Here is a 25,211-nt window from a genome sequence, read left to right as displayed (position 1 = left end):
ACTAGTATTGCTTAAAATGAAATAAATATGGCAGCCTCCATATTTTTCTCACTGCAGTTGTCTTTTTAAAGTACACCTGAACTGAGAGGGATATGGAGGCTGATCTCAACGGTGGCAGTCATATCTGGATCAGGGCCCTGGCACACCGGAGAGCCACAATTGTGATTTGTTGAAAAATTGCAAAAGTGGCAATTTTTGCAGTATTCATAAAGGGAGTGTGTTTTTAGGGTATCTAGTTAGGCCTTGTTCACATTACACGCGTTACCATCTGGATCTCGGCAATGCGTTCAGGAGGCCGACACGCACAACATCAGAAGTGCATAGACTGCACTGTCTGATGTTCACACTGCATGCGTTCCGGACCAGTGCGGTGCACAAACGCATGCTGCATGCATTTCTTGCCCAAACGCATGGCTGTCCAATTCACTACAGTGAATGGAATCAGCCAAGCAACGCATGCAAATGCAGATGGTATGCGTTGCGTTCCGTTCTCACAGCCGTCTCCCTTTGGTAATGTGGACGGGGCCTAAGGTGTACGACTTGGGCAGAGCTTGGGGGGGGGGGGGGGGGATAGATCCCTCTGTGATCGAATCTGATCAAAAAGGGATCTATTGGCTGCCTACACTGCAAACAGATTTTGAATCGATTTCACTATGAAACCGATTCACAATCTGTGGAGCTGCCCCCCTGCATACATTACCTGATCCGGCCGGTGTGAGTCCCCCTGTCTCCGCTGTCTCTTCTGCACTCTGTGCTCCAGGGCTCCAGCTTCACTTTACTTCCTGTCCGGGGAAGTTTAAACAGTAGAGGCCGCTTTACTGTTTAAACTTCCTGTCGGAACAGGAAGTAAGTGAAGCCAGCCGGAGCCCAGCGCGGAGAAGGGACAGCGGGGACACGCGCCAGGTAATGTATTGCCGCTAGCATCAGTCGTCGGACATTCGAACAACGCTATCGACGCACTCCTGACCCGCCGGTGATCGAGCAAAATCTTCCGTGCGGACAGATTGACGGGAACGATCGATTTCGAGCAGCGTTTGCGCAACGATTTCACAGCAGATTCGATCACAGTGATCAAATCTGCTGTATATCGGTGGGAAATCGTGTAAGTGTATGGGCACCTTAAGTTAGTATATGTTGGAAAAATTAGTTTTGAAGTAGTGTTTAAAGATTTAACAGATTGAAGAGTGATGGATATGTTGTGGAAGAGCATTCCAGAGGAGAGGTGAAGCATGTGAGAACAGTGCCGGACTGGGAGGTGGTAAAGCTTAGGAAATCCACTTGCTGGCCATGCAGCAGTAATCATGTGTTGCTGCTCACAGTGAAGACTTGCTTTAGGTTTCTATTGGGAGTGATAACAGAGTTTCTGCTGCTTTGCCAGCAGGTGGATTTCCTCAGCTTCCCCACCTCCCAGTCTGACACTGCATGAGAAGTATTGTATATGTGAATGCGTGAAGGTGATTGCAGAGGAGGACAAAGGAAGGTCATGTGCAGATGCAGTTGGGTTGGTATCTAGAAACAAGTGAGGAAATAAATAGGTGAGAGAGATTGTGGAGCTTTGTAGGTTATGCTAGGTACACACAATGCAATTTTTTTTGACAGATTTACTGTCAGATCGATTATTTCCAACATATCCGATCGATTTCTCAGAAATCAGATTGGACATATTGGAAATAATCAATCTGACAGTAAATCTGTCAGAAAATTGCATCCTTTGTACCTAGCATAGGGGTAATGCTGGGCATACAAGGCTCGATTTTTGCCGCTCGATTCTCCCGGCCGATTGATTTCCCGCTCAATTCCACAGGCGATTCTCTTCTGCTCGTTTTTCTTATCTTTTTCCATTGTCCTCAATGCGGAATCGAGCGTGGAAACGATCGGGCGGGGGATTGGACATGTGGGAAATTATTTATCGAGCCATCTAAATGCCTCAGAATCGAGCCGTGTATTCCCAGCATAAGCGTTTAACATGGATCCTCTTGCTAATTTGCAGCCAATGGAGAACTTGGCATACAGGAGCAGCAGAGGAAGAGTGAGAAGAAGGATGAGTGAGATGAGTAGCCACGTTCAGTACAGATTGGAGCGGTTCCAGCCTGTTATCCACAAAGCAGTATATTTCAATAGTCCAGATAAGATATTATAAGCGCATGAACTAAAGCCTCATCTACACACGTAGATGAGGCTCCGATCCAGCGGCTCGATTAGCCGCCGGATCGCCTCTTCCGCATCCCCGCGCGTACCTGCCTGCCCGCGCGTGCGTCGGATACGATTCCCCACTCGTCCCCGCCGGCACCGCTTATCTTCCGCTCGATTCCCTGCCATTGTCCCCTCGCGGGGAACGAGCAGGGAATTGGCGGTGGGGAGATCCATCCTGTCGGATCTTATCAATCGAGCCGCACCAGCGGCTTGATTGATAAGGAACATCGGAGCCTCATCTACGCATGTAGATGAGGCTTAAGATTTTGGAAGTGTCCTGAGTGAGAAAAGGCTGGGTGCAAGATATGTTTTTGAGTTGGAGGAATGGATGGGTCCATTCTGCATGTCCATTGGCCTTCTGGCATCCCCTCTCAGAAGTGTTCTGTCAGCAGACCTTGTATAAACAGGCACTAAAACATTCAGACCAAGTTCACAGTGGTACGGTGCAGTATAACAGCTGCTTTGTAAAGTGGCTTTCCACACTGCAATGCACAACCTATGCAACCTTCATAGTGCAATGGGAGTGTTGTGGTATAATGGGTTGTGGCATTGTAGTGCACTGCATGCAGTGCATTATTGCTAAACGCGCACATTAAATAAACGTGTATTATAAAAAAAAAAAATTCATGTTAAAGCAGATCCGAGATGAAAAAATAACTATAACAAGTAATTTGTCTATATATCTTATCTAACGTTTAGATAGTTTACACAGCAAATCTGGCTGCATACAGCTTCAAGAGATTGTGATGATTTATTTCTGTGATACAATTGCGGCCATGTTCTGTTTGTCATCATTACACAGGTAATCTGCAACTGCATCTCCACCCCTCAGCCTGTGAAAAATTCACTCCCCCCTCCCCTCTGCTTCTGAAATATTTGGTTAGTAACCTCCTCCTGCCCAGACTGAGCTCCCATAAGCCCTTGCTACATGGGTCTGAGTGCCTTGGCGTTTTGGAGAAGCTGTGGGCGAGGCTTGTTTAGTTTATAGGGAACTAGAGTATTAAAATAAAACAAAGTATTTGGCTTGAGGAATGCCCTATAAACTACAGTGGAGGAAATAATTATTTGACCCCTCACTGATTTTGTAAGTTTGTCCAATGACAAAGAAATGAAAAGTCTCAGAACAGTATCATTTCAATGGTAGGTTTATTTTAACAGTGGCAGATAGCACATCAAAAGGAAAATCGAAAAAATAACCTTAAATAAAAGATAGCAACTGATTTGCATTTCATTGAGTGAAATAAGTTTTTGAACCCCTACCAACCATTAAAGGGACACTTAAGTCAAACAAAAAAAATGAATTTTACTCACCTAGGGCTTCCAATAGCCCCCTGCAGCTGTCCGGTGCCCTCGCCGTCTCCCTCCGATCCTCCTGGCCCCGCCAGCAGCCACTTCCTGTTTCGGTGACAGGAGCTGACAGGCTGGGGACGCGAGTGATTCTTCGCGTTCCCAGACACGTTAGCACCCTCTATGCTGCTATATGGTATATGATATATGCTATAGCAGCATAGATGGCACTATTGTGGCCAGGAACATGAAGAATCACTCGCGTCCCCAGCATGTCAGCTCCTGTCACCGAAACAGGAAGTGGCTGCCGGCGGGGCCAGGAGGATCGGAGGGAGATGGCGAGGGCACCAGACAGCTGCAGCCGGCTATTGGAAGCCCCAGGTGAGTAAAACTCATTTTTTTTTTGTTTGACTTAAGTGTCCCTTTAAGAGTTCTGGCTCCCACAGAGTGGTTAGACACTTCTACTCAATTAGTCACCCTCATTAAAGAGTAACTGTCAGGCTGCAGAAGCTAATTTAAACCTCTATTCTCCTGTGTTAAACAGTTTAGAAGGAAGTCCAAAAGCCATTAGTGACGATAAAAATCTCAGTTACCTTTGATGTGTGCTTATCAGCAAGGCTGTTATTCTTAAGAAGACGCAAGCCGCATACCATACTGCAAAGCATTCTGGGGCTCTCCCCTCGGCTGCTAATGAGACGTTACAGCAGCTTGTAATCAGTCCAGCTCGTAGCACTGATAAATCTCCGGGCAGAGTACACTGCAGGAGTCAGCTATTGTTCCTAGCCACATGGCTCATTAATATTCACTGCACACTGTGTTGTTCAAGTACAAGCTTATCTGTGATCAGGAAGCAGGCAGGACATGACGACACATTTGACAGAAAAACATGGAGCCTGCCATGAGCTGTCAGGAGCATCTATCTCTGCATATACTATATACAAATTCTGTGAAATCCAAACGTGGACAGTGAAATGCATATGTAATGTAAGTACAGCCAATCTTTAGCTACTGATATATGTGTTTATTTTCTCTGAGACCTTATACCTAACAGCTCCTCTTTAAGGACACCTGTCTTAACTAGTCACCCGTATAAAAGACACCTGTCCACAGAATCAATCAATCAAGCAGACTCCAAACTCTCAAACATGGGAAAGACCAAAGAGCTGTCCAAGGATGTCAGAGACAAAATTGTAGACCTGCACAAGGCTGGAATGGGCTACAAAACCATTAGCAAGAAGCTGGGAGAGAAGGTGACAACTGTTGGTGCGATTGTTCGAAAATGGAAGGAGCACAAAATGACCATCAATCGACCTCACTCTGGCGCTCCACGCAAGATCTCACCTCGTGGGGTGTCAATGGTTCTGAGAAAGGTGAAAAAGCATCCTAGAACTACACGGGAGGAGTTAGTGAATGACCTCAAATTAGCAGGGACCACAGTCACCAAGAAAACCATTGGAAACACATTACACCGCAATGGATTAAAATCCTGCAGGGCTTGCAAGGTCCCCCTGCTCAAGAAGGCACATGTGCAGGCCCGTCTGAAGTTTGCCAATGAACACCTGAATGATTCTGTGAGTGACTGGGAGAAGGTGCTGTGGTCTGATGAGATCAAAATAGAGCTCTTTGGCATTAACTCAACTCGCTGTGTTTGGAGGAAGAAAAATGCTGCCTATGACCCCCAAAACACCGTCCCCACCGTCAAGCATGGGGGTGGAAACATTTTGCTTTGGGGGTGTTTTTCTGCTAAGGGCACAGGACAACTTAATCGCATTAACGGGAAAATGGACAGAGCCATGTATCGTGAAATCCTGAACGACAACCTCCTTCCCTCTGCCAGGAAACTGAAAATGGGTCGTGGATGGGTGTTCCAGCACGACAATGACCCAAAAGATACAGCAAAGGCAACAAAGGAGTGGCTCAAGAAGAAGCACATTAAGGTCATGGAGTGGCCTAGTCAGTCTCCGGACCTTAATCCAATAGAAAACCTATAGAGGGAGCTCAAGCTCAGAGTTGCACAGAGACAGCCTCGAAACCTTAGGAATTTAGAGATGATCTGCAAAGAGGAGTGGACCAACATTCCTCCTAAAATGTGTGCAAACTTGGTCATCAATTACAAGAAACGTTTGACCTCTGTGCTTGCAAACAAGGGTTTTTCCACTAAGTATTAAGTCTTTTATTGTTAGAGGGTTCAAAAACTTATTTCACTCAATGAAATGCAAATCAGTTGCTATCTTTTATTTAAGGTTATTTTTTCGATTTTCCTTTTGATGTGCTATCTGCCACTGTTAAAATAAACCTACCATTGAAATGATACTGTTCTGAGACTTTTCATTTCTTTGTCATTGGACAAACTTACAAAATCAGTGAGGGGTCAAATAATTATTTCCTCCACTGTATATGTAAAGAACACAATTATGCAATGAATAAAAGTTCATCCCGGATCCACTTTAACAGTAAGGGGTAAAGCATGCGTTTAATTGACTGTATGCTTCACTGTACCTGATGCAACCTGAGGATAATGTGCCACCAGGGCTGTGGAGTTGGAGCAAATTTGGGTACCTGGAGTTGGAGGTTTCATAAACAGTCGGATAATTTTTGAACCAAATCCATAGCCTTTGTAAAAAATTACACTGAGCAGTTGGAGTCGGAACGATTTTGGGTATCTGGAGTCGGAGTAGGTGGTTTCATAAACTGAGGAGTCGGATGATTTTTGTACCGACACCACAGCCCAGGATGCCACTCCACTGTCCCTATGTCCTGCTGTCACAGGGAACGCAAAGGCCAATGTGAATGTGGCCTCAAAGGAGAGAGTCTTTCTTTAGTAAATAGGCTTACAAAGATATCTGCAAATAACACTTAACCCCCCCACCCCTCCCAATACCTCCCAACTTCTTATTGTAGGTCTTGAGTAGGCAGTGTACAGATATCTTCTGCATTTTTTTCATTTTGGTAGGCAAGCCTTTTTTTCCCCATCAGATTTGTGTGATGTCTGTGAAGTCTTGTGTTTTATGCACAAACAGTGACATTGTCAAACAGTGTGTACGTTTCCTTTTGTCTCAATGTTTAGTTAGTCTAATGTAAATCCCTAGATAAAGCTTATCAGTGTATGACCATTTTATCATTTATTTTTGCGTTAATTATTTTAACTTGTAGAGATGTACCATCTATTCATGGTCAGCTCAAGGAGTGATGTATGCCTGCAGAGGTATTATCTAGTGCTTGTTTAGGTGACTAGTGGCTGCTTTGTATTTTCTTCAGCTATCCAGGGTTGTGTTGCCCTGCAATGGTTCCTAATGCTCTCTTCCCCACCACCTCCATAAGAATATACTTGTACAGGCAGTGCAATCAAATGTGGATGGCTACAACAGTTGGATGTCAGAATGTAGGATCCAATAATGATCTCATTTTCTGCCTACTATTCGGTGTTTCCAACTCAGGGTCCTTTTGAAATGTGTTTATTATTATTGTTTTAATGCAATTATATTTTTTTTTATGTTCTTGCAGTAAAAATGCCCTATATGTGATTCAGAGGTGTGTTGGTGTTTGTCTCCGCTTACACTGACATCCAGGTCCCTCCTGCCTTCCTGTTATTCAGAGCTCATATGTCCTGCAGTCACATAACCACAGCAGCCATGTGGTCCATGTAGTGATAAGTGGGATATGACTGCTTTCTCCACTGAAGCCACACCTCTCTACAGACTGACAGCCTTGGCAATAGCTGACAGTCACTATGGAAGGATAGAGCAGTTTTCAGCCTTGTTTGGAGTCATCTGGTAGTTGTGTCAGTCTGGAGTGGCCATGTAGCACCCAAAGTATGTAGAACAGTAGAAACCTAAATGCATTTCCCAGCACTATAGTAGAAAGGTTATGTCAGAGCAGGGCGGTAACTGAGGCAGTGATGGGTGGTGGAGCATAGAAATATTACATGCACATATCCTGTGTTCTCTGCCTGTTATATGTTGCTGCATCTTGCTGGAGAAGTCAGCTAAACAATGTGCTTTTTTTCTGGTAATTGTGCTGTCCCAGAATGCAGGTACCTGCATTATGCTGGATACACACCATGCGTTTCCGCGTTCGATGCGGCCGTCGATACGCGTCGATTCGATTATTTCCGACATGTCCGATTCAAGCTTCGATGGATCGTTAGGTCGATTTGCCATACTTTACATGGCATTCGACCTAAAAATCATCGAAATTCGTTCGGAAATGTTCGGAAATAATCGAATTGACGCGTATCGACGGCCGCGTGCGACGCGGAAACTCATGGTGTGTATCCAGCGTTAGAGATGGAAAAGAGGGATGATCAATACGGAATGATGGAAATTTCCATGCAGTGCATATAAGCACTTACGTCGTACATCTTCAGTACTGCACATTTTGTTGTTTACCTGCCCTGCTTGCTGTCTACCTCCTCCATATTCATTTTTCAGAGATGCGCAGGACTTTGTGTAGATCATTATGCTGGCAGAGCCTACTATACATCCAGAGGCAGGCTGGTAGCTCTCAGGAAGCATGATTCTGGACCCCACTTTATAGACAGTAAGGGGGGGGGGGGGGGGGGGGGTGGACAAAAGGTGAAGTCTGGAATGTGTCTCAATACAGCTAGAATTCTCAGTTCCAAACTTAATCTCAAATGTCCAGCTGGAGAGGACAGTACAGTATCCAGTCCATATTGAGTCCAGAGGTTGATGTGTTTCCACCATAGACATCTCTGCGAAACTCATCCGCTTATGCAGAAATGTATGCAGGTCAAATGGATCCATGGTAAACTGACGTGAACCGATCCTACTAATAACTATTCAGGAAAATAAGAAAGTTTAATGCAAAGGTGTGGTGTTCCTCCACAAGGTGTGGTGTTCCCCCACAAGCTCTTACCAATCTGGTAATGAGTTCTGTCTCCTCAGTCCGCCTTCTCGTCCTCCCCCCCCCCCCCCCCCCCCCCATCATTCTGGGTTCACTGGTGCCATCTAGCTGCGCACAGCACACTTGCGCCGACAAATCCGTACCAGTGAGCGTACCATTGAGCCTGGCAGGATGGAGGACAATTGTGTACAGCGGCAGCATCTTCTGTAAACAGCAGTCGAGATGGATGGAGGACTCTGAGCGTGTCGCTGGATAGGTAAAAGCATGCAAAGTAGTTGAGTGTAGTCAGCGTAGCTGGCAGTGTAGCTAGGATAGGGACAGTTTTGGTGCAGGGGCATCTTATGGTCATGTCCACCCCCCAATCCCCTACCCCCCCCCCCCCCCCCCGATTTAGTCCTTGTTTATATTATAAACTGCAAGCGCTGAGCACTTTATTGAGCGATTTTGAAAGCGTATTCAGAGCTATTTTCACTTAGAAAAGCGCTTTTCTAAGTTCTTTTGCGTAGCGGTTTTTTTTCCACTTCAGTCAGGAAGTGAACTGTTTGCCCTGGAAATGAATAAATAAATACAATGTATTCATTAATCGAAAGCGCTTGGGAAATCGCTTTTTAAAGCACTTAGCGATTTCTCTATTCTTTCTGTTGAATTGCAAACACTCTGAAGATGGTGCAAGAGCCACGTTTGGTGCAGGAGCCGCATTACACAAGCGCTTTTCTTTTTTTTCCCTTGATTTTTGCCCTCTAAACCTGGGTACGTCATATAGTCCAAAAAATACAGTAAACCTCTAAAAATGATATTCTTACCGAACAGTTCATAGTGAATTGAAGCCACTGCCTGTTTATTTTTTTATTTTTTGTGTGCCTCTAGTGTGAACTAAGCGTAAGGCTCCCAGCACACTGCAAATCTGTTTTGCGTTTCCGATTTTCAATTCCGATTTTCCCTGAATACTTTCAACAGAAAAACGGATCAAAAAATACAGCATGCAGTAAAGAATCAGAATCCGATGTATAAACCGATTTAAAAAGCAGAATCAGAATCGGAATCGCATGCAGTGTGCAGGAAGCCTTACACAGATTTCTAAATTATACTTGTAAATAACAGTAAACCATGTGTTTTCAGAATATAACCTCTTAAATTTTGGGTTTATTCCACTCTGCGAAAAGTACCGTACCTACTGGTAAATGTGATGGGGGAAAAAATTAAGGTTTTGCTCATGGTCAGATTTCTGCTTCCTATTATCCTGAAATAAGGGGAAAGCTACTGGTTACTATATGTATTGGGATCTTTTCAAGAAGTTTAGCATGGGTGTCGCTGTGTACTTTATAGTACACATGAAGTAAGAGGGGTATGGTGGCTGCCATATTTATTTCCTTTTAAACGTTATCAGTTGCCTGGCTGTCCTGATGTTCCCTGCAACAGTGTCTGAATCACACACCTGAAACAAGCAGGTGGCTAATTCAGTCAGTCAGAAACATCCGATGTGCATGCCTATTCATAATCTATGGCCATAAGTATTGGAGGCAGGATCAACAGGGCAGTCAGGTAATCTGCATTGCTTAAAAGGAAATAAATGTCAGTCTCCATATCCCTCTCCCTTTACATTTTAATTGGTTAAATGATATCCATATACACCTGAGTTGTGTTCTTTACTTTGCAGCAGGATGACTGTCATGAGTTCTCTGCTTGTTTGTTTTTTGGTTGTTTTAAATTGGCAGAACATCTCAGTTGCATGATTTATATGTTTATAGGTTGTGGTGTGAAAACAGGACTTGTGGCTCAGAGAATTGTGCTGGCCATTCAGAAGAATGAGAGCATTTGTCAGCAATACTGACCTCTTCTGCTGTTTCCTGTTTAAGTTCATTTCCTCTATCATTAAAAAAAAAACTATCCCTTTATGCTACGTTCAGCAGAGATGAACATTGGAGGCTTCTGGACAATTTGAAAACAACGGTGGAAGGGCTGGTGTCCGGTAACAGCCGCAATGTGTGGTCCAAGTACGGGGGCTTGCAGAGACTTTGTCGAGATATGAGCAGTATTCTCCAGCATGGACTCCTATATGACCAGGTAATGCTTTACACTTGGCAGATGTGCCTATTTCTGCACTGCTGAGCAACATGTATTTTTCATTATAAACAGATGTACACTTAGTCTTGTTGGCCTAAAAAAGTGTGATATGAAAGCTGTCTGGACACTGGAGTTGATCACTCCAATTTCACAGTGACATTTTAAATATTGTTAGATTTTGATATTAAATAAGTATTAAGGTTTTTTTTTTTTTTTTTTGTTTTTTTTTAAGAGTAAAAAACTTTGCTTGTGTTTGTTGACTTGTACACTCCTCTTTATTTGCCTTCCTCCAACTTTTGGTATGCCTAAAACAGAATTGCAGGGATTTCCTTGGTTAGGCCTGCCTGATGTTAAGGTGGAGTGGAGGATTTGTCTAATATGGAAATTTCAGTATATTCAGAAAGCGGAATTAATGTAACGTCAAAGTCAGTGGTGATAAATAAGCCAGTAGCTATGGTAATGAATCAGCTGATGCCTTCATAGATCATCAAGTAACCCAGGGGTCAGGAACCTTTTTGACTGAGAGAGCCATAAACGCCACAGATTTTAAAATGTAATTCCATGAGAGCCATACAATGTTTCAAACTGGGACAGTGCGCATGCGCAGCAGAGGGCTCACGTCACTGTTGCTATGGTGATGTGTACACAATTGACCCTTCGGGCAGTGGAAGTGTCATACACGCCTTCAGCTTCTCTTGGGTTTCAGCTACATCAGCTATTTCCCCGAGAGCCAGACAGGAGAAATACCAACTAACAGCCTGTACAATTAGCTAACTTACTTGGAGGTTGATTCACTTTGTAGGACGAGATCCCCGCACTTTGGCCCAATAGGCTGCCTGTCAAGTGACAGACAGCCTATTGGGCCAATCAAAGTTCGGGGATCTCATCCTACAAAGTCACTGGACCTGACTGGGTCCAGGGTGGGACAATTGGAGTGGCCGGTAGTTTTGGGGGGAGCACGAGTAAGTTAGTAGTGCATGCCACAGCAGTAGCGTGCCTACTTTGGAAATGTTACTTACTTCTGTCACACTAAGCTGCGCTGCTTGAGCAGTGTAGCTTAGTAAATCAACCTCTAACTGTAAGCCAGATGTAGCCATCAAAAGAGCCACGTCTGGCTCCCAAGCCATCAACTCGCCCGGCAGGTGGACCACTTCTTTGAAGATGCTGCTCCCCTCGCTCTGTTGTCCCTTTGCCCCCTGCATAGCCGCAAATGCATTTCGGTTACACAGCTGACATACATCTATATTGACCCGCCTAGTGGCCCCAGGGAATCTGATCCCTAACGGGGGACATATACTACAGCTGTGTACGCACCTAAAGTCATCACTCAGTACTAGCTAAATCTTTTAGCCGTCATAGGGCAAAGAGTGCAAGATTTTTTTGTAGGCAGCTATTTTCTTTCACTCGCTTCAGCGTAATGAAAAATATTTCTATACAAACTGTGCACTATAGTGGGCAAAAGTTAGACTTTATCTCACTACAGAAAAGAAGGTACCAATAATGGGGTCTGACCAGAGACATGATCTGTGCTAGATCATGCAGTTAAATATGGCAAATATGTATTTTTTTTTTTTTTGCAGGCTGGTAAAAAAAAAAGATATGTTTTCTTATCCTTTATGGTGGGTATGTTATCTCAATGATGGTAGTGATAATGGTGTGTTCAAATCATATGACATATGATTAAATGCCAGTTTTGGTCAGTGGAAAGACCGTATATGTAAAAAGTATAATCTCAGATTATAAAGTATCTGGAAATTGTATTGCTTTAACATCATTAACAGCATGGTGTGATTGTAACTTCCAAATCCTACCTCATAATCGCCTACAGGGTCCTCAAGTTTGGGGCCACCAGCTCTATAACACCAAGAGCTGGCCTTTGCACACTATTCCTAGTCTGGTGTCTGGGAGCTGCCCCCTTACACTGACAATGCCCACTTCCATAAAGCAGACCTGGCACTATAGTTTTACATCTAAACAGATGTTTGCTAAGTCTGGGTGACAAACCTTATCTGTCTGCATTATAAATTTTAGGATTGTTTTGTGATGGTCCTTTTTAAAGTAAATTGCTCCAGAAATTCTTGAAGCTGGATCATTCAAGTGTGCATCTATAGATGACAGGCGATTAGAAGAAAGGCCCCACCTGTTGGTGGGGCCTTTTGTGTCCAGTGATAGCAATGGTACAGGTGTGTTTATACAAGGCTTTCATGAGTTGTTGTCTAGTGCTATTACAGCACATCATGTAACCTGCGGGCCTCAGGGAAGAGATTTTAGAACTTTATCATTGAGAAGGGAGGCATGGTGGATGGACCGATTGGGTACGCAACTTCCTCATGGCCTGAACGAAAACTTTAGTCTGAAATGTTTCTTATGATTATGTTTTGTAGCTGCTCTCTACGGCTAGGGTTAATCTGTGTATAGAAGTATGTGCCCGCCCACTGATGTGTCAGAAGGGTGTGTCTATGTCACAGCAGGTTATATATTGGAGAGATGTGAACCAGTTGATTAAGCACTTGAGAAAGGGCCTCACGCCCGAAACATTGTGCTGTATTTTTATGCTGTATAACCGCTGCAAATAAATATGAATTCTTGAATAATCCACATGTGAAGATTGGTTGAGTCCGGATTGGGTCTTTTATCGATTGGTCTAGTGCTATTACTCTTTGGAACTTATAGGCATTGATTCACCTTGGTAGACAACCTTAAGCCCCATCTACACGATAAGATTCAAGATAGCAAAACAATGGCAAATCGAATCGAATCCCGATCAGACGTGTCGGATTTAATCGGATCGTAAATAGAATCGTAATCGAATTGCACAAAGAATCGTATTGTGTAGATGGGGCTTAAGGAGAATATGGTCATTTTTTTTCCCGATGGCTCTGTTCCATGTAAGGCTTACTTGTCATAGAATGTATCACAATGTTTTGGCGCATGAATCATTTTGACATTTATTACTACCTTGTAAAGATGTTTTGGTTATTTTCAGAGGATTTTCGATCTTTTTGTCATGAGCAGGTCTATAGCAAGAAGCAGGACTACTGGAACTTTGTGAAAAGCAGTCAGCGACTGTATCCTGGATCATCTCCTCAGGTGGAACAGGTAACCTCCACTAATTTGTAAGATATATATACTAATAAAACAGGCATTGGCTCTCATTTAATTCACCTTTCTCTTAGGTGATAATTTCACACCTTATCATTGATTCCTTTTCAGCCACCAGCAAGCAGGAAAATACTCAGAATAGTTTTCATAGAACTTTTTCACCTATTTTTTGGTACTTTATTAATTGCAGAGTGCTAAACAGTTATTTTAAACAGGAGACAAGAATGTACTGTATCTCCTAGGAGTAAATGTAGGAGACAAAGTGAATGATATAAGAGCCTTTGCCATTTAGTGGGTGACTGTTTGTTTTATGCGTTGTTTACACTACATATGTTGCGTCTGAGCTTATCCTGGAAGCCCTCAGTTTATTTGATAGATGCAGTGGAGTTTTTATGTAGATGTTGGCCGCAGATCTGCAAGCCACACCTAAACAGACTGCTACAAAGTAGTTTCTCTAGTCTATGCTTAATAAATTGAGTCATTGTGTTTCACAATCTTCCACGTCATTGCTTTGCTCTGCCGCAGGAGTTGACTCATACTTAGTGACAGCTTCTGCTTGCTTCATGGATAACAACCATGAAACTTTTCCTTTTTCAAGTAACTTAATTGCAAGCTGGTGTTAACTTACAAGAAGCTTAAAAAAGCTATTTTAAAACAGAATTGTTGTGCATAGAAAACGAACCTATTGCTTTGCTTTAGAACCTGGATTTTAAGTTTTTCATTATAAAACTGTTCTCTTACTCCAGTCCATGTGCATGCATCTGGTAATGGACACAAGTGGCTTTAACTGCTCTGCAACCACCTAACACTGATGGCTGGCCGCAGAGTGGCTCCTCCAGGACCACCTAACGCTGATTGGTGTCATGGCAGTCCTCACGAGATTAGCAGGGAATGAGCGATTGGCTACATAGAGAAAAAAAATAATAGCTATAATGTTACTGTTTTGATCACTTTGGGGGACAGAGGCAATATGTTTTGAATCGGGGCGATACCATTTATTGGCTAACTTAAAAGAAAAAGAGTAAGCTTTCGGCTAATAGTCCTTCTACAGAGTCAATTCCTGTATGCTGACAAGAAGTTAGAACAAACTGCTTATACACATTCACATTGAACATCAGAAGGAGATACATAAATTGTTTTGCAAATATAAATAAATGTCATAAAGATGCCTTAATTACAACAGAACATTCGAAGGGGGTCTTGAAAGAATGCTAGCTAATTGAGGACAAATAGAAAAGACCCTTTGTTTACTCAGGCCTCATGTAACTGAGACTCAGGCTGGCACAGAGGGATTGTAAATTCTGAGTTCAAAAGTTACTTACAAGTCGAATGTGGGGGACACTTTCCCTACAGTCAGAACCCAGAGGCGTTGCTGGGCTTTTTGCATAGCAACACATTCAGACCTATGGAGACGGTTCCTCTGGGTAAGGTCATGTGTCATCTTGAAGGGAGCCGCAAGTAGGTCAGATACTCAGTTGGGACTGGTTGGTATAGCAGGACTTCAGAGGGTAGAGATTGGATCAAGTGTTAGGATGTCAGGGGACATGATTGACCTATTGCAGACCTATGTTCTGAAATATCACCTGAAACGATCACAAATGATTGTTTAACATATTCCATTTCTCTCTCCTGAAGTATGATTTGAGCCATATACTGCCTGTGTACATGCTGTTATGTTTTTTTGTGTGAGATGGCAAGTCTCCTCCACTTGCTATCTCTCTCCATATGTCATGAGACATGGCAAACCTGTTTTGCTTGTCATTCTACCGTTAGTATCTAAGTAAATGATAGTAGATTTGCATAGATGTAACTTAAATATGTTTGTGTGTTTTTACCTCCATTATTTATCTTTGATCTATTTTGCTGTATCCAGGATCTGCGATTCTATGAGAACACCCAGAGGAATGGTAATGACATTAGTGGGGACCATGGAAGATTGTGGTTGGAGCACAGCTTACAGTTTCACTGCCTATCTGCTCAGCTGAAGCCTTTACTCAGCAATAGGCAGTACACCAAGAAATTCTACTCAGGTACTGTCCTTTTCTGACTAATCAGTGGATGTTTTGCTAATGGCCGATAAAGAACCAATCACAAATGGTGGATGCAGAAAATCTGAATCTACTTTGAAACGGATCTGAAACTAAAGTTAGCTCTTGAATTTCCAGGTTTTGGCTCCCACCAAAGAGTGAAAGCCCTAATAAAGGAATCAGGCAAAAAAAAAAAAAAAAAAAAATCTTTACTCACCTGGGGTTTTCTCCAGCCCCTTGCAGCCGACTGTCTCACGCCGACCGCTCCGCCTTCCGCCACTGTCCCGTTCACCATGCACGGTGCAGAGGCCGACCACGAAGTCGTCCTTGCGGCACCTGCGGGAACCGCCGCTGTCAATGGAGCCTGCGTTGGTGCAGAACTACTACGACTGCGCAGTAAGCCGCGTACAATGTGGGCTTGATTGACAGCGGCTACATGGAGGTGGTAAAATTGGTCTGTGATTGACCAATTAAATCTAGTAGTAGGTACCAAGCTTAAAGGGAACCTGAACTGACTAAAGTTATTTAAAATAAACCCATGCTGTACCTGCAAATGAATATTACATACTTACCTCACCGTCAATTCCTCTCAGAAGCTCACCATTTTCTTCTTACAGTGATCCCTTCCAGTTCTGACAATATTTTGTCAGAACTGAAATATAGCATCATAGCGTCATATAGCCGACCAGCTAGCCCCTGTGCTCACCACCTTATTTAAGCAGTCCTTATCGGATGGCACAGTCCCCTCCTGCTTTAAGAGATCTAAAATTATACCAGTCCCAAAAAAAAACAGGCAGTACTGAGCACAATAACCTCCGTCCAGTGGCCCTAACCTCTAACATCATGAAGCTCCTCGAGCGGTTAGTCCTGGCCCACCTGAAGAAGTCCACGGACGCCCTCCTAGACCCGCTGCAATTTGCATACAGGGCAAACAGATCCGTGGAGGACGCCATCAATGCCAGCATGGCATACATCACCGATCATCTAGACAGCCCTGCCTCCTATGCTAGGATCCTGTTCCTTGATTTTAGCTCAGCGTTCAACACGATCTGCCCAGACATCCTGAACACCAATCTGACGCAGCTCGGAGTTGACCCTACTCTTTGGGCATGGATCAAAGACTTCCTGACAAACAGAACGCAGCAGGTGAAGCTCGGTAACCACCTCTCCAGCGTTCAAACCACCAATACAGGGGCTCCACAAGGCTGTGTTCTGTCACCTCTACTGTTCTCCCTCTATACCAATAACTGAATCTTATCCGCTGACTCTGTGAAAGTCATCAAATTTGCAGACGACACCACTATCATTGGCCTTATCGGTAGGAACGGGGAGTCGAAGTACCGCAGCGAAGTAGAGAGAATATGTAACTGGTGCAAGGACAACAACCTAGTCCTAAACGCAGCAAAGACTGTCGAGCTAGTCACTGATTTCAGGAGAAACCCTCCCCCCCTCCCACCTGTCCTCATTGAGGGATCCGAAGTTTCTAGGGTGACATCGGTGCGGTTCCTCGGCACAACTCTAACAAACAATCTGAAGTGGGAGCAGAACACCACCAAAATCCAGAAGAAATCTCAGCAGAGGCTGTTCTTCCTGCGCCAACTGAAGAGATTTGGCATGCCCAGGGAGCTGCTGACCAGTTTCTATACTTCCACCATAGAATCCATCCTCTGCTCTTCGGTCATTGTCTGGTATGCTGGTGCAACGGCCAGCGACAAACACAAACTGCAGCGAGTCATAACGGACGCGGAGAAGATCATCGGATCTCCTCTTCCACCTCTCGATCTCCTCCACTCCGCCAGGATGAGGAAGAGGGCCACCATGATCTCCCGGGACCCCGCTCACCCAGGCAGCCACTACTTCAAGCTCCTCCCGTTGGGCCGTCGCTATAGGGCTATACCATCCAAAACCACCAGGCGGATGAACACCTTCTTCCCCCAAGCTGTTCGGTTTCTGAACTCCAACCTCCCCCTACCTGGCCCACATACCAGCATACTCTAGCTGGTTGCCAGCCGGCCCCCGCCGCTGCCGGCCTGGGCTCATCAAATTGGTCTCGAGGCCTACTTCCTTATTATTATCATTAGTATTATTTGCCTGTGCTTGCACAGCAGTGTAAATATGGCCGTTACGGATTGACTGCATTTCAAGTGTACGTGTTGTGTGTCTGTCTTGTATTATACCATGTATGCCTCTGCCATGTGTTGTGTGCCTGTCTTGTACTATACCAATTATGCCTTTGCCATGTGTACCACAAGTAATTCCGATTACAGCTCTTGCTGTACTTGGCGAAAATAAAGTGATTCTGGGTGATTCTGATTCTAGCAGTTGCTGTCAGTCACAACTGAATGTGCAAGGTAATGTTCATGTTTCCCTATGGCTCAAGTAGGCGATATTACAGTTTAACAGTGTGCTGACCAGGAAGCGGTTATGGGGTAATGGCCATTTTCAAAATGAAGGACAGAGAATTTTATTGATCATAGTGGACAAACAGGATGCAGGAGAGGAGAAAGAGATTGATGAGTAGACTACCTGGGAGGCAAAAATGACGTGTGTATGATTATTTTGACTTTTAATTTTCAGTTCAGGTTCTCTTTAAGAATATGCAAGCAGTACCTTGCTGCCTTTTGACATTCCCGCAGGTAAAAAATAGCAGCAGTGGAAGTGAGAGCAATCCATCCAGACATCCGGGACACCTCCACACACTTTAGATTTTCCTCAGCCAAAACAGCCAGTTCCTGATAGTTCTCGCTGGAAAACTTGTGTGTGTGTGTGTGTATGGTGTGTGTGTGTGTGTGTGTTTGTATTCACTAGAATTAGTTAGTGAGTGTGTTCTAGAAAATGGAACAAAGGAAGAACTGGCCTGTTGCTAAAGTAATATTTTCCACTAAGTGCCTGAGTACACAAACTCGCTTGTATATGCTTGTCTTAATCTGTAACACTGGTTTGTTGCAAAAGTGAACAGAACTACCATAGTGTGCTCAGGTCTTTAAATATCGACTACATATTTTAAATGTTCTATGTTCAGTGATATCAAGCCTTGTTTGTATGTATTTTGAATGTATATCATAATTGGGGCATAAGCAAAGCCATTTTTGGGTTTTAGTACATTTTAAAGGGGTTCTTTTGCGAAAAAAAGTAGGCAGTTAAAAAATGTGACAGATGACAGGTTTTGAGCCAGTCCATCTTTTTAAGGGGGATTCTCAGGGCTTTCTTTGTTTTCAACAGCATTTCCTGAACAGCAGTTTAACCAGCTGGGCGGTATGGACGAGCTCAGCTCGTCCATTACCGCCGGAGGCTGCCGCTCAGGCCCTGCTGGGACGATTTTGGTCAAATAAAAAGCAGCACACGCAGCCGGCACTTTGCCAGCCGCGTGTGCTACCTGATCGCCGCCGCAGCGCAGCGCGAAAGAGGGTCCCCCCAGCCGCCCGAGCCCAGCGTAGCCGGAACAAACAGTTCCGGCCAGCGCTAAGGGCTGGATCGGAGGCAGCTGACGTCCATGACGTCACTCCGCTCGTCGCCACGGCGACGAGGTAAGCGAAACAAGGAAGGCTGCTCATTGCGGCCTTCCTTGTTGCGATCAGAAGGACGCATCCGGAGCGCCCTCTAGTGGGCTTTCATGCAGCCAACTTTCAGTTGGCTGCATGTAATAGTTTTTTTTTAATTAAAAAAAACCCTCCCGCAGCCGCCCTGGCGATCTCAATAGAACGCCAGAGTGGTTAACTGCCAAAATAGCAAGATACCAGCCGGCCTCACTAATCACTTGCACACTATTAAGTATGCAACTGTTGTTCAGGAAATGCTGTTGAAAACAAAGAAAGCCCTGGGAATCCCCCTTAAAAAGATGGACTGGCCCAAAATCTGTCATCTGTCACATTTTTTAACTGCCTACTTTTTTCGCGAAAGAACCCCTTTAATAACAAGATTGTTGATTACCTGCAACTCATGCACTGTACAGTTGTTTGCTAAACCTTTGACTTCTTTATTTTGTAGAAACTGCCTTTTTGCTGAGTGACCAGTATGTAACTGCCATGTTTCAGTGTCTGGAGGCTGTAGAGCAGAATAACCCCAGGTTACTGGCCCAGATAGACATGTCTGTGGTGAGCCATGTTCTTGTCATTTACCTATCCTATATAATAAAAGGTGTGTGTCTTTGTGTGTGTCTGTGTGTGTGTCTATGGCCTCGATTCATAAAGCATTCCCGCATTCGGAAATGCTGAAAACGGCTCACTTTACCGACCACACAGCATCTGTATTCATAAAGGCTTTTTCCGCATGAAAAGCCGACATTCGTGAGCAGAGTGATAAATCGCCGCCTTGCGCGGTGATTATCATAGCAAAAGTAACAAGTAGTAGTCAATTCATAAAGATTAGAGGTAGCGGTATGCGGACGGGTATTACCGCTACCTCTGGTGTGGCGAGAAGCGTGCGGAATACAGTGCAGTGAATGGGACAGACCTCCCAAGCAGCTGCAGAGAGAACACCGCACGGAGGGACTCCGCCTGCTTCTCCTGTTTCCGCATGCGTAGGACAGCCTAACGCCTGCCTACAGCGGAATATCTCTGCACGCCTGTCACATCTAGCTACATTTTTATGAATTACCACCCTGAAGGCGGAAATACCGACAGCGGTGTTTCACCGCTCGACTTTCCCCGCTCGACAGCACTTTTATGAATCGAGGCCTATGTCTCTGCTTCCAGACTTGACAGTTTGCTGTCTGTGAACCTCATTACATTGTGGGAAATAACCGCTTTTTCCAACTGCCAACCAAGCATTATCTCCCTCTGTGCATATACTGCAGACAGCGGTGGAGGACGGCAAGCGGGATGCATCTGTGCTCGCGTTTCTCGGGGGGTTGTTATGATGGGGGGAGCGCCTGCAGCTTAGCGCCCATTTTTGTAATGGGTGGGCTTTTTTACCCATGAGTGTTATAGCGGAGTACTAAATTTTTACTTTGTCTGGTACATGCAGAAAAATGTGATGGCTTTTCACTCTAAGGGCTTGTTCACACTACAAGAGCTTTTCTAAGAGCTTTGTGATTTTAAAAGCTCTTTCTAATGTTATCCTATATGTGTGTACACACTGGAGCAATGTGATTTTGTAAAAATCCCCCGTAGCATTGCATTAACAAGAGATTTTAAATCTCTGGCGCTTAAAAAACGTTTGTAGTGTGAATCAGCCCTAAAGCTGGCTCTTCAGCAAAAGATCAATAAGGGAAATTAAATTAAAAGCTACATGAAGTTTTATTGACTAGAAATAACCAAGTAGCATCAAGGATCTGCAAAAATCTGGAAAGGCGTATCATAAACACAGCTATACATGAAACCAACACTAGAATACACTTTAAAGCAACAAACTTAGTTCCGAATTATTATTATTATTATTATTATTTATATAGCGCCGACCTCTTCCTGAGCGCTGTACAGAGTATATTGTCTTGTCACTAAATGTCCCTCAGAGGGGCTCATAATCTAATTCCTATACTAGTCATATGTCTATGCATGTATCGTGTAGTGTATGTATCCAAGTCTAGGGCCAATTTAGGGTGAAGCCAAATTACTTATGTTTTTGGGATGTGGGAGAAAACTCCATGCATATAGTGCCCTGGGTAGCATTTGAACTATGAACCCAGTGTGCTAGGTGAGAATGCTAACCACAATGCCACATTGCTGCATTTAGAATCCGGACATGTAGGCACTTTTTCTTTACATGTGGGATAATGGCCAAAATGGGCTCTTAACAAAGGAACTTGCGCTGTATAGCTACCCCACCATCTTAAACAATTATTTTTTTCTGTTATGTAAGAAAGACCTGTGAGATGAACCTGGTGGGAGAGGCCTTCACACATTTCATTTATGTAATTGCTTGGCTAATGTCTGTTTTCCCTGAGAATATATAACAGCCTTTGAAGTGTTCTCTGGAGAGCGGCTTACTACATTTTCTCTGAGGTTACCGCATTTGTTTCTACATCATTGTTAGTGTAAGGCTAGGTTCACAGTGCTGCTGCAGTGGATTCAGTGAAGCCTACAGTCAATTAAAAGAATGCTTCACTCTTACTGTTAATGTGCTTGTTTTGCGTGCATGCACCTACTGTACTGTGAAAAACGCATAGGTGGTGCATTGCCATGCAGCAAGCCTTCCTTTACAGTTCCTTGTGAAGCATATGCAACCACTTTTTAGTTATAAATATGTTGGACTTTTTTTTAAGAATTTCAGTCTGGCAGTGTTGTGATTCCTATTGCTGACAGCTTCTCTCAGCTAGTTGACGGCCAACACTGCAGATTCATCCGTGGAAAAGTGTGTGTGTGTGTGTGTGTGTGTGTGTGTGTATGTGCGCGCGCGCGCCTCATTCCTGCCATACTTAAATAGCGTGCTTTTTATTTATGAAAATCACCAATTAGCCTTTTTCCTTGTCTGTTTTCCAGCTCACTGGCAAGAGAGACTGCACCATTTCCAGAAAGAGTTTAAGCCTCAGCGCTCTCCCCGGTACCCCCTTCATGCCATACACGGGGATTGCAGATCAGTCCATGTACAGCTCTTACAGTAGCCTACAGATTCCAGCCACTCTTCCAAGCAATGGTATGAATTTCCAGGGTGGGTCTTTTACTGCTGTCATTAGACTGAAATGCCTCTGTGATGAGGAATGTGTCAGCAAACTGATAGTGTTTAATAGACCTGGAGATGACCCAGAACAGCTTTGTTGGAAGCTGAGACATTCCAACACTGTACAAAGCCCCAATATCGTTTACCTTGTTTTTCTGTACATGTAAGAATACGTGTACCGAGATGAGTAACCAACTATTACTTTACAGGGACTATAAAGGGTCATATATTTCTCAATTCTTATAGTTTTTCATATTTTTCACTTTTCTTTAGGTTTGAGCTCCACTTTGGTTGATCAGCAAAATAATGTTTATAAAGTGGGTGTATCGTTGCCTACAAATCTAACCATTCCTGATGTGTCAATTCAGGAACCGTTTTCTCCTGTTAGCGAAATGAGTATCAGCACTTTGACCAGCCACAGTGAGGAGTCTGGAAGCCCTGAGGACCCAACAAGTGAAGCAGATGATGGCCCAGAATACCTGGCTATTGGAAACATGAGCCGCAGAGCGTCTACCCAGAGCAGTAACAGCTCAAATCTCTTCAGTGCTTCTCAGCAACCAGACACATCTGCTCAGACGACAGGGCAAAACCCCAGCATGTCTCTGCTCTCTGTCCCACGCCGCTCTAGCTTTTCAGAGGGACAGAGGAGCAATATAGTGACTCATATCAAGAAGAGCCACATACGTTCACACTCTGACACTCATGTAGCCATTGGGAAACACCAAGGTAAGACCTTCTTTTATAGATGCCTTGGGTATATAATTTAAGTGTTTCTTGTTTGCACTTAAAGGACTTCTGAGGCCAAAATTAAGAAAATCACACAGTATCTTTTTATTAGCAGAATCCACGGAGGACGTCCTGCCCGTCCTCCGCTCCGTTCTGCCATCAATGCAGGTCTTTCCGTTCCCCTATGGCTTGGCCCGACCCCACCAAACGGGTCGCATCGATTCCACCTCTAAGATGGCGCCGCCATGCTCCACGGCTGCGCAGTACGCTTTGCCGCTAGCGCGACTGCGCAGCCTATTGCCCGCCACGTATTAGGTCCCATGCGTGCTCCCCAAGTGCAAAGCATACTGCGCAGCCGCGGAGCATGGCGGCGGCCATCTTAGAGGTGGAATCGATGCGACCCGTTTGGTGGGGTCGGGCCAAGCCATAGGGGAACGGAAAGACCTGCATTGATGGCGGAACGGAGTGGAGGACGGGCAGGACGTCCTCCGTGGATTCTGCTAATAAAAAGGTACAGTGTGATTTTCTTAATTTTGGCCTCGGAAGTCCTTTAATGTGGAGGTCCAGTTAAAATGATTTCTTTAGTTTTCATGGAATGGGGAAAGATTAGAACCTCAGTCAAATTTTTATTGTTGGAGTTACAGTTACAGAAATGTTCTCTCACTCCCATTCACAGCCTCTGAGAACAGAAAGTAATGCATTTCCTGTCTTAGTTACTGAAGAGAGGAAGTGACAAAATCTTCCCAGTGGGTGCATAGTAATATATGTTTTAGTAGGGTAGGAGAGTAGCAGGTACTCAAGTGATGAAATGGTAGTCTAAGGAGTAACCACGTACCTCTAATTTCAGGATGCTATAGTTATGGGTAAACTTGAGAATTATTGAAGCTTCAAATAGAAGACTTTTGAGAGGTCTTGCCCACTTCAGATACAGTGGGAAGTGTGTGCGTGCTTTCATAGCGTTATGCTGTAGAAGTGCACACATGCTCACATCCCTGCAGTTCTAGCAGCATCGGTTACCTGACAAATTTTGACCTTGCTTAAGGGCTCTATCACGCTTTGTGAGCATTTTTCTGCATACAATCTATTTTAAAACTCCATTGCATACTACTTTCCAAAAGAACACTATGCTCGGTTTTAAAGACTTGCCTATTTGCATTTTTTTTGCTCTGCATTGCATTTTTAAACATTCAGTATGATGCGTAAATGATAGTTGGTAAAAATGCAAATGCTCAGTGACACATGAAGAAAAACGCATATGTTAACACATACACACATTGTAGCGTGACACAACCCTCAGTTTCACCACTCTGAAAAGTAAACTGATGGCGTTTGATCAGACTTGTTGTAAGCACTGCTATATTATATGCTTTTAATCACATTGGTGAAATACTGTATGTCCAATGCTGTACCAGGCCAATACTATGCATTTACCTATTAACCTGACAAATCGCCAAATTAAACAGGGTCAGATCTTACCTGTACATAAAATCATCACACTAGGCTAACATCTGACGTACAGGGTAAAATCAATGAATAGTGAATAGTGGCTTCTGGTTAGATGCTTGTCTTGCAGTTCATTTTGGTATTTGAATTTTGCTATTATTAGCTTTTTTTTATGTTTAAGTAAATAAGGCAAATTACACAATGTGTTGGGTAATTTGCATAAAGCCCAGTAAACTCAATGTGTGCTGCCCGGACACGTTAAAATTACCAAGATTTACTGAATATACCCCAAGGGGTGGTACATCAGTGACCTTAAAGAGAACCCGAGGTGGGGTTCTAAGAATATCTGCACACAGAGACTGTGTTTGCCTATACTGCCCAGCCTCTTTTGCTATCTCAATCCCCCCTAAGTTCCCCCTGCGCTCTGCTGTCACCCATAAATCACAGCCGTGCTGTCGACACGCAGCGTGCTGTGTTTACCTATCTAGTGTCACTCGCCGCTCCTCCTGCATAGCTCCGGTCCCCACCCGCGTCCCTCCCCTCCAGTCACTGTGGAGGGAAGGGACGCTGGTGGGGACGGGAGCTATGCAGAAGGCGGGGGGAGCGGCGAGAGTGACACTACCTAGGTAAACACAGCCCGCTGCGACACGCTGCGTGTCGACAGCGCGACTGTGATTTATGGGGGACAGCAGAACACAGGGGAACTTAGGGGGGATTGAGATGGCAACAGAGGCTGGGCAGTATAGGCAGACCCAGCCTCTATATGCAGATATCATTCTTAGAACCCTACCTCGGGTTCTCTTTAACAAATTAAGACTTCAGGTAGAGCTCATTAAGGGCCCTTGGCCACTAGCAATCACAATTTCTAAACGCTAGCAATTGTGCCTTGTCACTATTTTTTAACGTGAT

The 25,211-nt window shown here is 44.2% G+C and overlaps 1 protein-coding gene across 3 annotated transcripts in view; it reads left to right on the top strand.

Moving 5' to 3' along the window:
• Positions 1–25,211, top strand: part of RUBCN (rubicon autophagy regulator) — a 69,141-nt gene that overhangs the window by 11,556 nt on the left and 32,374 nt on the right. For 2 of the 3 annotated variants that reach the window (XM_068281263.1, XM_068281265.1), the window contains exons 2-7: positions 10,251–10,407; positions 13,423–13,506; positions 15,383–15,539; positions 19,524–19,630; positions 21,956–22,109; positions 22,407–22,859. In XM_068281263.1, the coding sequence (XP_068137364.1) occupies positions 10,251–10,407; positions 13,423–13,506; positions 15,383–15,539; positions 19,524–19,630; positions 21,956–22,109; positions 22,407–22,859 (1,112 nt within the window). The remainder of the gene's footprint in view (positions 1–10,250; positions 10,408–13,422; positions 13,507–15,382; positions 15,540–19,523; positions 19,631–21,955; positions 22,110–22,406; positions 22,860–25,211) is intronic. The other variant, XM_068281264.1, reaches the window with a different exon arrangement.

This window comes from Hyperolius riggenbachi, chromosome 4, assembly GCF_040937935.1.
Source record: "Hyperolius riggenbachi isolate aHypRig1 chromosome 4, aHypRig1.pri, whole genome shotgun sequence".
NCBI lineage: Eukaryota > Metazoa > Chordata > Amphibia > Anura > Hyperoliidae > Hyperolius > Hyperolius riggenbachi.
The sequence above is the reverse complement of the archived record's forward strand: the minus strand, read 5'-3'. Positions and strand labels throughout refer to the sequence as shown.